Below are 15,198 nucleotides of genomic sequence, written 5' to 3'. Positions count from 1 at the left end.
TTCAGTTGATTTGGAGCTGTTAATACATACAAATATATATAATCCATTTATATTTCTTTCAATAAAATACAGTAAAAATGGGCATATTTCAGACATTATTACAAATATTGTTTAATCGTGATTAATTCATTTGAAACCCATGATTAATGTGATTAAAACATTTTAATCATTTGACAGCACTAATTGTTGCACACATTGGATCCACATGTCATCAGACATGACATCACACAGTCCGCTTAGCTGCAGTTTCGTCCGGCATGGCTGGCGACGACATCACCTGTAGTCGTCCCACAATGGCACAAACCGAGGAGCACTGCGGTCAGCTTGCAAGGGGGACATTTCATGCAGAAATATGTGTAGAATCACTTTCAATTAAAGGCAAAAAGCCTCCAAAACAGTTCTAATTCATACCATTAGCATGGCCTGGTTGTATATTTGTCGTGATATTGGTGAAAATTCATTGCTCCTTCCCATGAGGTTGTGCGGCTCAGTCAGCTGGCTCATCATCCTTCAGTGAAGGTCACCGCATGATCCCGCAGTATGTGGGAGGAATGGGCGCCGGCATCTGTTTAAAAATAGACCCATCCTAACCACATACATGACACCCAAATAGATGATCTTTTTTCCCCTCCCAACTAACCTAAAAGAGGTTTGTGAAATGATATTTTCGCCTATAAGGAACGCTACCGACCATTGAGATAAGATACAAGCCACAAAGCGGCATTCCATCAATGAAATAAACCCGTGGATATTATTATACAATTTTCAAAGAGTCAGAGGTCAAGCGGAAGGCTGCCGCCAGGTCAATTTCTGTAAGAAGAGATGACACAACTTGTGGAGAATGTCTCACTTGGCGGTGAAACCAAGCTCATCACGTCCGAAGCCGCAGGGTGCTAACTGCAAAAACGAATCTTACGGTGACTTTTTCTGTTCTGATTAGTTGCATTTTTAGAGTTTTTACCGTTACAAAGCGTCTGAACACATTTATTCTATCATGGTAGTACAGTGATCCCTCGTTTATCATGGTTAATTGTTTCGATAAGTGAATTCCACAAAGTAGGATTCAATATTAATAAACTGAATATTTTTGTAGTATAGAAAACTGGTTTATGGCTGTATAAATGCATTAACCTGACTAGAGCCTTCTAGACAGAAAGAAACACCCCATAGTCACCTTTGACGTCGGGGATTCAGGATGTGTTGAATGTTAGCTGGAGTACAGCCGCAATGGTAGCCTGCGTGATTATTATGATGATGACTATTATTTGTATATTATTATTGTGCTTGTTGTGAGATAAATAATTATAAAATATTAAAAGCCTGTTGTTGGCGACCAAGTCTAGGGCGTGTTACTAGTGACACCTAGTGGCCGGTGAAGTACACTTCATCAACATCTTGTATTTTCTTGAACTGTACAGTAATCCCTCGCAATATCTCAGTTCGATATTGGGGGTTTTTTCAAAAAATTAATTAACAAATAATCACTTTTTCGTGGTTGAATACGGCCTGTTATTAGTAAAAAATGCATATTTTGCCAAATTGTACTTATTCTTGGCCTAAATTAAGCATATTCAAACATAAAAATGGCTAAATGAGCTAAGTAAATGAACTAAAATAGAAAGACAAGGTGTAATTGCGAATATGCTGTAGTACAGTGCTGTATTCTGCATTGGCCACTAGGTGTCAGTGTTCGGTGAGACAGGTACCAGATTCCTTATTAAGGTTCCCTGGGGAATACATTTACTGTAACACTGCTCAAGCAGGAGTTTTATTTTCGTCTTACGTGGCTTATTTCCTATTTATTCCGTCTGCTACATTGGATAATACGAGTGTAAAACCATTTAAAGCCACAAGGAAGTACGCCGTCCAGGAACTGCTAACGTGTCAGTCTATGTTATCCTATTTATGTCTAATATGTCTTATTTTCTCTGATGATATCTATTATATTGGGTAATTCAAATGTAAATGTGGCTATAGGGGTGTTATTTCATGTCTAAAAGGCTCTAATGTTAAAACCCGTATTTAGAAGATTGTAAACAGGTTTCCTATGCCATAACTACAAAAATATTCCATTTATTATTATTGAATATCACTTTGCGGAAATTCACATATCGCGGTAGGGTCTGGAACCAATTAACCGCCATAAACAAGGGATTGTATTTATATTTTAGTTAATTGAGAGCATTTTATGCTTGAAAAGGCTTCATTTAGTTTGATTCGGTTTCCGTCGGAGTCAAACCTTCTGGAATGAATTCATGATGCTAACCCAGGTTCCGCTCTAGCGTTAGCCTGACGACGAGGCTAAAGGCTAGACCGTGACTCTGATTCCATCTGTACGTCGATCATCTTACATCCTCATTCATTAGTGGTGAGTATCAATCAATCTTATACTTCCAATGCCTTTAATAAGTGTGTGAGGGATATTTAGGGCTGAAACCTGCATCGTGTCGAGTGTGAACAACAGCAATTGAAGAGAGAAGCAGAACGTAATCTACAACAGTCATTTTTATTGCAAATGTTGATCTGAAATCGGATAAGGATGTCGACGTCAAGGTAGCAGGAAGGTCTGGAGGTGGGGGAGTGAGCTGTCTGTCAAAAATAGACATTTTTATGGACGTATCTACTGCATATATTTTTCTACATATGACATGACATTACATAAGTGTGTATGTTGAGGGGTTTTTCCACAGAGCTTGCATGGGTACAGTTTTCCTGTTTCAAATTACTTTAAATATAACATCTTAGATAGCGCTCGATTTTGACGGCTTTGGACAGAAACATGTCATATTTATTTATATTTTTGAGGAGATGACTTCTTTCATCTTCAGTTCTTTCTGCACTAAGACTTTTGGGCAAACATCAAACTGCGGCGGCCGCTTGACTGTCAGGAGGTTTGACAGACGCCGAGTGTGTGCGAGACTGACAGTCACACACCGACTCTGGATTTGTGGTGTCAGTTGTAAGCCCCGGGTCTAAATAAAGGATTAGCCTTAACCTTAGAAAGTGCGTACACTCTGTGCTGACACATTAGCAGGCGAGGGAGTGTGCTGCATTTGAGGAGACCCGCCATATCATATGGACATCTTTTTTTTTTGTTTAGTATCGCCCTTTTATCAGCAAAGTCTGGCAGTGCACGAACATGCCCATCAGATTACACTGGGAAGAACCTTCACCTGTCGTAAAAGTTATCAGTAATGTATCAGCTGAGGGTTCCAAAGGGTGGTCTAAACGAAAACCTAACTAAACTAGAAAAACACACCCGGAGCTCTTCTTTTGGTGTAAAAAAAAAAAAAAAAAAACCCAACAAACTAAACAAAACCACCATTTTCTGTTGGGGCATCGTCCTCCTGACCTCATTTAAAGTAGGTCAGACAAGTGCTGGAGTCCACGCTTGGCTCAGAGATGCAGGTTGTTGATCCCGTAGCAAAGTTCAGCGTTCAGTACCGCCCTCGTGGATGAGTCATGCTGAGGAGGTCTTCCAGATAGCACTAAGAGTCACACACTGAAACACTAAGACGCCAACGCTCGTATGCCGCTTATTGAATTTCTACATTGGTGTGTTGTGATTACTTTGTGAAATTGGGCTGTTGCGTTGCTACGCTGACAATGAGCACTTTTGATTTATAGCAGGGGTGTCCTACATTTTTCTAGCAAGGGCCACTTTGATATTTTGCAAAGCAACACATGGAGATACGCTAAGAAATCACCAATAAGAGAAGTGAGCGATGCCATGTGCATTTTGGGTCATTCGGATCGGCCACACAAGGTTATCATTAGAAACAATGCGGGAGGAATCACACTGATGACAGCATGGGAAGAAACGTAGCATGCTCAGGCACAGAAAGCCTTTCCCAGACTCGGACAAAGAGTACTCAAGTTTGGCTGAAAAACAAAGACTGGCACTTTTAATTAACTGGCCTTTAATAATAAATGCATTCATATGTTTCCATCTATGACAGACAAGTTCTTTACAATACATCCAAGTATTAACATCACCACGAGATTGCATAATAAGATATCATTTGATTGGGAGTATAGATTCCAGTTATGGATTTAAAAAAGGGTGAGTTTTAGGGGAACATATCCAGTTTTCTTCTAAAAGGCACTGTTATACTGCGATGAAGGGAGACTGGGGCATGCACTAGGAGGGAAGAACAAAACGCATCACAAGTATAGTTTACAATATCTGGCTATGGATACACAGTAGTTATTGCTTTAATTATTGCTGATGTAGAAAAGTGAACCACGTGCATGTATTCTCGCAGCAGCATAAACAGTATTGCAGTCTTTACACAAATTACTCAGTTTAAAAAGCTGTTAATTGCATAATCATGGGATATTGCCCGTTTCAAATGGAAGTTTTGGCTGAACCCTATAGAAATGTCAAGGAAATAAATGATAAAAATGGGCAAGTAATCACGGAGTGATGATTTTTACAGAAAGATCTAAAATAACCTTCTGCATGCGCATGATACAATTAGCTAGTTTGACACATAATACAAAATGTGAAGTCAAAACAATCCAACTGGTGTCAAGGTGAGAAAATCCACGTCAGTGACATCTAATGCAGTTTTACTAAACACTCTGTTGTGCATGTGTGAATGCATTCAAAGCCTACTGAGGTCCAAATATTGGCCTGATGAAACACCCGTCTGACATTTGTGTGAGTATCAACCTACTCTGCTTCCCAAAGTACCCAACTGTCATTTCCTAGTAGCTCACAATAAAAACTGAATGTGTTGAAAACAGCCCCCGTTACTTTACTATTGCAATGCAATCCAGTATTGAACATTATGACCCACTCCCCACCACCTCCCCTCACAGGAAACCCCACCACTTGTGCACTAGCAGGTCGTCATCGCATCCTGTATCGAGGAGTCGGTTGCCGCACTCTTCCCAGCGACACACTGCCCCCTTGTCCACCACCACAAACTTCCACTGCATGTGGCTCTCGGCGGGAAGACTCACCACGCCGACCCAGTGTCCGTCCTTGGCTCTCTCGAGAGGGATGAACCCCTTCCAGTTTCCGAGCTCTTGCTGGCTCCCCGTGACAGCCACCGTCTGGAAGGGTGAATGGGTGAGGTAGTGGACCCGAAAGGTCACCCTGACGTTCTTACTTCCCGTGTTTTCATGGAGTCCATTTATTTGTTTGACTTCAGAGACAGATGGGGGCTCTGGATCTGTGTGGCTGCATTCTTCAGTGGGAAGCGGGTGGGTTGTTGTGGGATAATGGCTAAAAGACTGCAGAGAGATGTTCATCCAGGGAAGGTGTTGGTTACCATCTGTGATCCACTCATTATGGTCCATAGTTGCCTCCATGATACTTATTTCAGTCTTTGCATAGTCCTCGTCTTTATTTTCTGAGCATTTCATTTTCTCCCCAACACTTGCACCTTCAGAAACTTTCATGTCCACATGATTTTTCCGAACATCACTTGGCATCTCCGCTTGTTGGTCGCCAACTTCATGGCTCACCAGGTCCTGATTTGCTGTTAATGACTCGTGGTTAAAACGGTCTGACAGTGGATCTGGCTGAGGATCAAACCCCATTCCTGATGCAACTTCTTCCATAACCGACAGAGTTGCAACGTCAGCAAAGAGGCAAGTTGGAAGTTCTGGTTTCTGCTCAGCCTGTGGCTCATGAGCCATCACCGACAGCTCCAAGTTATTCCCGGGATCTAGCATTTCAGGACTGACGGCCATGCTAGAAATTCCACTCTCTTCACCGACACCACATGACATGTCGTTATCCCTCAGCTCAAACAGTGGTAAGGTCATGTGAGCAGCAGGATCAATGACAACGAAAGAAAAATCATCGTAATTTTGGCCATTGTGTTGGTCTTGAGAGGAAGACACAATGTCCTCGTGGAAGGTTTTGTCTCTGGCATCTGTATCAACTGCAGAGTCAACCCTCGGTTCCTGAACGGATGGATCCGTATCCCCAGTTGTGTCAGGACTAGTTGCATTGTTGTCAATCTCTTCTACACTTTGATCACTGACCAGAACATGGGTGTTTCTCATATCATCAACCGGTGCCTCAACTTCCGCTGTGGTTGTACCATTTCCAATCATTCCAGTTACGTTTTGGCTTTGATCCGATGGCACTGGAAGTTCCCCATCTTCATCCACAGTTGGAACTTCTACTTTCTGTGATTGTTGATCATTTGCTGACTGGTCCATGTGGGTTATTGCATCAGAGGTGATCCGTGACACAAGATCATCAACCATTGTTTGGAGACTTGATCCGCCTTTGTCTTCACTACTGGCACCAATCTGACCATTCTCCACAGCATCTGCTCTACCAAGGAGAACAACCGTCTCTTGGTTGCACGTCAGGCTGTGGTCCTCCTTATGCTCCAACTGCTGTGACTGAGCATCAGCATTAACAGGTGTGTTGTTCAAGCGATCTATTTTCTGCTCCTCTTCAGCCTGGATGACCTTGATTGCTCTCCCCTCTCCTGGAGCGATGTCTTGGCGGTGATTTACATCCTCAATATCGTGATTTAGGCTCTTGTGTGTTGGAATGACATGTTCTTCCAAGATGAGCTCTACTCTTTCGGTCTTGAGTGTGGATTCATTGTCTTGTTTGTCATGATCAGCATATTCCCCCATGGGAAGGGTTTGCTCAATGTACGCTGTGTCGCTGGAAGGCCGAGTTCCCCCCTCTTGTGTGGATTTCTTCATGTCAATATCCTCATCTGTGGTAAGATCCCATTCTTGCCATACCTGAGAGGAGAATATGGAATTCAACTTAAACATGACCTGATAGATTTTAGCCATAAAAACATGCTAGCCAGAGTTTCCCCATTTTAATAGGGCTGCAACTAACTTGTTTTCTTGGTCGATTAATCTGACGCTTGTTGTTTCGATTAATCGAGTCATCGTTAGGCCCAAGACGGACTAAATCAATATGAACCTAACACAACGGTTTGGTCCGCAACATATCGGAAAAGAGGCAAAAATGTCCATCACTGTTTTCCAAAGTCAAAATTGATGTATGTGACTATCTTGTTTTGCTTAAAACACAAAAGATAATAGGTCTGCTTTCATGGATGACTTAGGATATTGAAAAATGTTCACATTTGAGAGGCTGAAATCAGAGGATATTTACATTTATATATATATTAAAAAAAAAAAACAATCATACCAAAATAGTTGTAGATGAATTAGATAATTGATTAATCAGATTAATTGTTGCAGCTCTACATTTTAAAAAGGTGTGTGTCTGCAAATTAATTGCTATTGTTAAACGGGATGAACACATCTTTCTGAATGTTCTGAACTCCTGTATTACCGTCAGCTTACTTTCGCATGAAGGCCGACACTTCCTCCTCGCCAGCCCCGGCGAGTTGGCTCCACTGCCCTGGTTCTACCCACTGATGGCCACGGGAGAAGTGGCCATATTCATTCATGGACTAGCTTTACTCCGTGCAAGAATATACTGCCTAGAGCACAAGTGGGCCATGTTTTTGACATCATGGATTATTTTCTGTGTTTCTATTCATTTCTGTCGAGAGTTTCCTGTGAATGTTGTCATTCATCCAGGTCATTGTATTCTCCGAGCATTGAATTGATTGCAACTGGGCTGTTCACGTCGTCTTAGAATCTAAGCAGGCTTCATCAATTTGTGCTCAAAGACTAGATAGGACAGCTCAGGTCTGAGGGTTTTAAGTGATCACAGCTCAATTAAACGTGTCTTATTTGTGATCTGTGTCTTTACGTCCGTACATAACCATAACCATCCTGTCACAATAACAAATCGACCTTCTTACTTGCTCTTTAGGAACCTCTTCATCCTTAACGCCGTCGTCTGTTGCACCGAAGTGACGAACATCAGCATCACCCTCCTGTATTTCTGCCACAGTGCTGTACACATTTGCTTCCATGGAAAAGGACGGCACACAGTCCCCGCGCGTGTGAGGTGAAGTATCATGGTGGTTGACTGGTGCTTGGATGTCACTCTGAGGAGGCGAACAGAGCCAAGTTTCCCTCTCAGCAGCAGCAGCAACAGCACGACGTTGTCGGACTTCGGGGTGAGTTTCCGTGAGCTCTTCATGCTCTTTTTTCACATCTAGCGAGTCTTCATCTGTAACTTCTAGAACACAAAGCAAACAAAGTTTAAATCACAGTAGTACTTCAGCTGTTGTACATAGTCCAGGTTCAGTTGTGTTACACACAAACTACACCACTGCAAACTACAACCACTACCGAACAGTGTCAATCCCAGCAGGGATTTGTTAATCTTCACGTGTTTATAAAACACACTAAAAGTAACGCAGCACAGGTCAAGATATGCTAAGCTATTAAATATAGTACATGCAAAAATGAGGCTAATACATTTTTCGTCTAAAAGTTTTAATGAATAAAATTCCTGCTTATCCAATTACTTGGTAATTTATTTGGGTCAAAACATTTTGTTCATCTTTTTTGAATATGAACATGTCATTTCTGTGTGTTCTAAAGACAGAAAAACAGCTAAAAAAGAGGCAGCTAAGAATGCACCTATTCCTCCTATGAAGCCTTCTGAAAAAAAACAACCCTCCAAAAACACTTAATTTACATAATGTGACCTTCATATTAACCAAGCTACCCCGACAATTATTATTATTTTTAGCATTGTTACACCAAAGAACTACTTTATTGGCGTAGTGACATCTTGCCGGCTAGCGACTAACTTCACCACGCACTTGCTCACAGCGCGTCAGTGCAGCTCTCACAATGCCTCAGGCCACTACCGAAAGGTAACGCTACAAATTGGAGCTGCCGCCACTGTTTTTGGGAAAAAAAGTTAACGCTAGGTGTAGCGTTGCTTCTTTTGTTGCTATGTGAAATCAAGCACCCAGGAAGGAAGTTCTACTAATGCTTAAAATGACCAAAATACTGCCAGTATTATCTGTACATGTTATCATGAATGTGCCTGTATGCTCACAGTATGGCTATAAACCATAAAAGCTTGGAGGTTTTTGGAAGTGTTTGAATAGCGGGCTCTGTAGGCGGAACAGGTGTGTCTCATTACGTGGATTAATTACCTGCCTCTTTTTTAGCTGTTTTTGTATCTTCAGAACGCACAGCAAAGAGAAAGACGTGTGCTCATGTCTCACAAGGATTGTTGATGATGGGCAATATTTGAAAGGATATTGGATCCCAGTGGCGGCTCTACTGTATAGTAAGTTTATTTGAATAAAATACTCAAGCCGTGTACAGGGTAAATCTGCATTCTTCTCTTGGCCAAAACGCTCACATTTCGCAACCTGTCCCCACCACCACAGTGATTGCTCAGGGTTCAAGGGTCAGGTCCAGCCCCAACCCACCGCCACCGCTATGTGCTAATGGTTATCAACGAACGAGTAAAGAACAAAGTAGAATTGGATGTTGGATAGAAGTGGATGAATGCTGGAGATTCTGTCTTGTAAAAATGGTGTTTACATTGCCAATAAATTAAGTGGGTCGCCAATTTGTAGCTTCCATTCTTCTGGGAGGATTTTAGAGTGTGTCCTGAAGCACACTTCTGAGGTCACAACTTCAAAAAGGTGAAGTTCATCCACCCTAAACTCATCAAAGTATGCCTTATGGACTGCATGCTGGGACAGAGAAGGGCCTTGAAGCCCTTGTAGATCACAAGAAGAAAGATTACGATTAACTAATGGACTTCTCACTCGAGGAGGAGTGTCTAAACTTTTGCACACACAAAACACGGGTTGAATTTTTCTGACCTTGGCGTCATGTTTAGATTTTACCTGTTGAAGCAGCAGATCTTTCTGCTTCCAGTCCGGCCTGCGTTACAGACTCGTCGCTCTCCGTCGGGGGGTTCTTTTCTTCTTCAGCGCGGTCGGTCTTCCTCCTCCTCTTCCCCCTCACGGTTCGGTAGATGACGAAGCCCGCCAGCACGGACACCACGGCGAACACGGCCAGAGCCACGGCCGGGCCGTGTCGCCCGATCATGCATAAGAGGGACGCCAGGTCGACACGTCTCTCCACGGCCACGCCGTTGCTGCCTTTGAAGGCCATCGCGTTTGAAAAAAAAGATGAGACGTGATGATGTGACGTGGGTCTGTCCGTGTGTGCGTGCGTGGGCGAGCCTGCTGGGACTGCGTGCACGACGACAGCTTGGACGCCTCTTGTTGCCGCTGCAGGTGCCGCTCATTGGTGGATGACGTCACAAGGACCACGACGCTCATTCATAAAAAAAGGTTGTCATTTGAGTATAGCGTGTGTACTTTGAAATGCATTATAGGAAACAAATAAATATTATCTTTTACCTAATATATTTAAAAATTATATAACAACCATCGATTCATTCGTAGTCTAAATCAGTCTGCACAAACAGCACCACACAGTGGAGAAATACGGTAACAACAAGAAACGAAGACATTTCACCAAACAAAAAAAACACCAAAAAAACCCCACCAAACACTGCTGAGACCAAAAAACCCGAAGGCTGTGTTTCAATTCGCGTCCTTCCGGACTGAAGCTTAGCATTTTGAGTGCATAAATGCGTATACCCGGTGAGTACCCGGATGTTGCACTCGACACGCCCCAAATGATGAGTGTGCACCCTCAATCATCGCGTTCCTTGTTGGAGTTGTACAATTAACTTTGCTATTCATGATTATATTACTATTTTTGTGTTGTTTTACTTTAGAAATCTATTGTTGCTAAAGTAAATATATATATTGATATATATATACGTCTGTGTAGGCTCTCAGTCCTACAGGAGTTGTCCAACGAGGGAAAGGCTTCTTGAGACGTCATCTCTATTACTGTGAAGAAGGTGTCGGACGTTTCGCTCTTCGGATGAGGACAGATGACGTCTCAAGAAGCCGTTCCCTAAAAAATCCTCAATCAAGGACGCAGTTGACATATTATACATATAGAAGTGTAAGTACCGAAAAGCACGTATTAAAACACTTGTAGCGAATAGTAAAACACTGAAAACACGTTAGCGCCAACCCCTTTTGTTAATTTATTTCATTTAAGGTGTAATAGCCAACCATATCCACTAGATGTCAGGTTGCAACCATTAAACTGAATTATTATTATTAGGACACTGCAGAAAGTTAGCTTGTAAGAGTTTAAACACACAAACACACAACTTAAGACAAAACAAAAACAGATGTCCCTTCCTGTCTGGATTTATCTCACATCACATTGTTTGCACACAAGAACAAACATTGTTCAAATACGTTTTACAAATAAAACAATTCTGTCAGTAATTATTTGTGAATTCTGAGAGAAGCATTATAGGAAGGAGGCATGAGATGATGCCCTGGACTGGTTGGCATTGTGTAAATGTGTCCAAAGTGTGGTCCCAGAGTCATTACAAAAAGCTAAGATTTTGATCTTTTGTTCAGATAACTCAGCAGAACACATGGCAGCCCAAAGTCAGCTCTGCAATTTGTTAGATCATCAATGAGCCTGAAATATTTTAGTTCCAGCAAATGTCTCGACTGACAAAAGCATTGTATTGACCAGAATTTAAGACTCCTGTTTTTCTAGACCTGTTTTCATCAAAGCCAAAACTAATCTTTATTCATTAAAATCATGTTTTCAATATCAGTGACATATTACAAATAAAACAAACTCCAAGTACAAGACAGCCTGCCTTTTTCTGACTTTTTTCAGGAAATATATTTGTGACAGGAAGAAAAGCTATGACTTGCCTGGGGCCGAGTTGTTTTGCAACACCTTCTGGTATGCATCAATACATTTCTAGACTCCAAATACAAGCGTTTTTTTCTGGGGAAATATTCGGTGAGAGAGTGACAGGAAGAAAAGCTCTGACTCGCCTGGGGTTAGATATTTGGTGCCACCTGCTGGTAATACATTAATACATTTCTAGACCCCAAACATAACACTTTTTCAGACTTTTTTGGTGGGAAATTTGGTGAGTGACAGGAAAAAAAGCTCTCACTTGCCTGGGACTAAGTCGTTTGCCACCACCTGCTAGTATGCATGAATCCATTTCTAGACCACAAATACAAGACAACTCGTCTTTTTAAGACTTTTTGTAGGGAAATATATTCAATCAGTGAGTGACAGGAAGAAAAGCTCTGACTCGCCTGTGGGTAAGTTGTTTGGCACCAGCTGCATGTATGCATGAATACATTTCTAGACCTCAAATACAAGACAACCTGTCTTTTTCAGACTTTTTGTAGGGAAATATGTGCAGCGAATGAGTGAGCGTGTGTGAAAGGAAGAAAGCAAATCTCTGACTCGCTTGGTGCCACCTGCTGGTATGCATGAATACGTTTCTAGACCCCAAATACAATATATGGGAAACATATTCAGTGAGCGAGTGACAGGAAGAAGAGCTCTGAAACGTCCGAGTTAAAGTCATTCAGCGTCACCTGCTGGCGTGCATGAATACATTTGTAGACCTTACGTACAAGACAACCTGTCTTTTTCAGACTGTTTCTTGGGAAACATATTCAGTGAGCGAGTGACAGGAAGAAAAGCTCTGACTTGCTTGGGGTTAAGTACTTTGGTGCCACCTGCTGGTATGCATGACTACTTTCTCGACTCTAAATACAAGACAACCCGCATTTTCCAGACTTTCTCTAAGAAAACGTATTCAGTGTGTGAGTGACAGGAGGAAAAGCCTTGACTCGCCCGAGGTAAAGTTGTTTAGCGTCACCTGCTGGTGTGCATGAATACATTTGTAGCCCTTCAATACAAGACAACTTGTCTTTGTCAGGCTGTGATATATATCCAGGTTCATACGGGAATTCTTTGCTTTAATCTACAGGATTTGCTGTTGCGCTAGCCCTCATGCAAAAATACACAGTGCAATGAAGCGCTTTTCTTCAGTTGTTGCTTTTGTCTCTTTTCCAATGACTTCCTCAGGTCTCGGCATTGCCTTCCTTTCATCTCCCCACTGTTCAGAAGGCGCTTACGTGGTGTGTCGCCATGATAACCGGCCTTACTCCGCATCCTTCACTTTCATCTGCTTCATCCTGTCAATACGCCCTCTTGTAACGTTTACTAGCTGTTTTTACATCCTTTTTTCTTGTCATCCTGCACCCTTCCTAACCCTTACCAGACACCGTAAGTGGGTCTAATCAACAGGGTGTCTTGCAGACAGCTTTTTTAAAAATTTTTTTTACAGCCGTTACAGAACTTGATGACGCACTCGTCATGTTTACACGTGTGTGATGTCTGGGTGGGAGTTACAGCTACCATGTGGACATGAGGTGTTCGTGTAAACTGGTCCTTCCCATTAAACAGCACTGATTCACCACATCAAGCCGCTAAGCCGCTCTTTGGAGCTCCAAATGCAGACAATTTCATTCAGAATCACTCAATTATTAACAACTGTTTTCGAGGTCGGGCACTTGCCAATACTTGGAATCATAATGGCAGCAATACCGCGACAAAAACGGTTGTAACTGGATAAAAAAGTAGATATCAGTGCCTCATTTTGTTTATGAACGATCAATTTCTGCTCAAATTGTGCGGAATGCGTGTGCTTAAACAGTAGAACGTATGCATTTTAAGTGTACTGTTGAATACTTTCTCTATTTTTTTCTGCATTGCTGATGGTTCTGCTGTGATCTGGAAGATCTGGGTTCGAATCTTCGTTGGGCATCGCTGTGTGGAGTTTGCATGTTCTCCCCGCACGTGCGTGGGTTGGACGACCAGTCCAGGGTGTACCCCGCCTCTCGCCCGAAGACAGCTGGGATAGGCTCCAGCATACCCCCGACCCTAGTGAGGATAAGCGGCGTGGAAAAAAGATGGATGGATGTTGCGAAGATGATCTCGTATTGGTAAATGTATTACTTTGTTTTCATTTTATTTCATCATATTTTTAAATAACTAAAATGTATTATTATACTTTGTTATATATAGTACAATATGACTATATATATAATATTATAAATAATATAAAAGTAAATATATATAGATATAATTGTATTTTATTGCTTTATTTTTATTATTATTTTTTATTATATATCTATTTATATATATAATATTTATATTTGTTCAATATTCAAATATTGCATATTAAATTAAAATATCTTTAATATTACATTTAAAATAATATAACCTATAATTATTATAAATTATATAAAAGTATATATATATATATTTATTTATTCTATTTTTTATTATTTTATTTATTTGTTTATAACATAATATAATATAATATTGCATTTACATTGATATAATATTACATGACATTGCATCTATTCTATTCTATTATGGTGGAATCTTTTGCTATATCAACACTAATGTTGTAGCTTCTAATGGGACAATATTGAGTTGTTTTATTACTAATATGTGCGCTAATATGATTAGACACCAAGTGTTGTCCTAAACGTCGTTTTCAAGCAGCTACAAACGTTCAGGGATTACTGTTCTGTGTCAGACAAAGACCCCTATACATTTTAGAGCATATCCAGATGTTTGACCAAGCTGAAGTCAAAGGTCAGACTGCAGGTTCATGTTCTTTACCTGCTGTAATGGGAAGCAGGTAGTGAAATGTGGGAGGCTATCATACAGCAAAAGGTCAATTCCTTTTTATAAATCATGCATACAAAGAATGGCTTCTGTAGCACACACACTTCCTGTGTGACTTTGAGGGTCTCTGCTATTTGAACAGATGTAGGCAGACTGAGAGTGCCTAGATCCCCCCCTCCTGACCCGAGTGTGCACTTCCTGCATCGAAAGCTAACACCCAGAGAGAACAATCGCAGTCTGTGCCCTCAGAGGGTGCATATAGCCACAGCGCACAAACAACACAGTTGAAAGTTGTGTACTTTAAGGTCAGCATGCGTGCATTGAATACAAACAGAATGCCTTGAGGAAAGGAGTGTGAGGGGAGGGCGGGGGTGAAATTTCAAATGAAAAAACTCTATAGCAGGAGGAGAAATAATAGCGATCATAATAATGCAAACTTAATTTCCAAAGTGCAATGACATCCTTGACAGCATCCGTTGCCCCATTCCCCCCTCCTCTAACCAATCGTGCTCCCACCCAGTATGTCTGCACAGTACAGAGCAGGGGTCTCAAACTCAGCTTTCTTGGGGGGTGCTGGAGCGTAGAGTCTGGATGAGGTTGGACCACATCAAGTACATAAAATCATTGTCGTTTCGCCGCTACTCACCTTGCCCTCCCAACTACAATCCCAAACACAATGACAGCCAATCAGCGTCCACTTCAGGGTATGATCATTGTTTTCCATCACCAACAACTCGAGCA

At 41.5% G+C, this 15,198-nt stretch overlaps 1 protein-coding gene across 1 annotated transcript; it reads right to left on the bottom strand.

Moving 5' to 3' along the window:
* Positions 1-3,903: 3,903 nt before the first annotated feature.
* stbd1 (starch binding domain 1) lies at positions 3,904-10,114 on the bottom strand. Its single transcript, XM_054757881.1, has 3 exons — positions 9,738-10,114; positions 7,773-8,095; positions 3,904-6,726 (listed from the first exon to the last, which is right to left on the bottom strand). The coding sequence occupies exons 1-3, from the start codon at positions 10,006-10,008 to the stop codon at positions 4,819-4,821; spliced, it is 2,502 nt and encodes an 833-aa protein (XP_054613856.1). The 5' UTR covers positions 10,009-10,114; the 3' UTR covers positions 3,904-4,818.
* Positions 10,115-15,198: the final 5,084 nt, after the last annotated feature.

Source organism: Dunckerocampus dactyliophorus, chromosome 17 (genome assembly GCF_027744805.1).
Source record: "Dunckerocampus dactyliophorus isolate RoL2022-P2 chromosome 17, RoL_Ddac_1.1, whole genome shotgun sequence".
Classification (NCBI taxonomy): Eukaryota; Metazoa; Chordata; class Actinopteri; order Syngnathiformes; family Syngnathidae; genus Dunckerocampus; species Dunckerocampus dactyliophorus.
The sequence above is the reverse complement of the archived record's forward strand: the minus strand, read 5'-3'. Positions and strand labels throughout refer to the sequence as shown.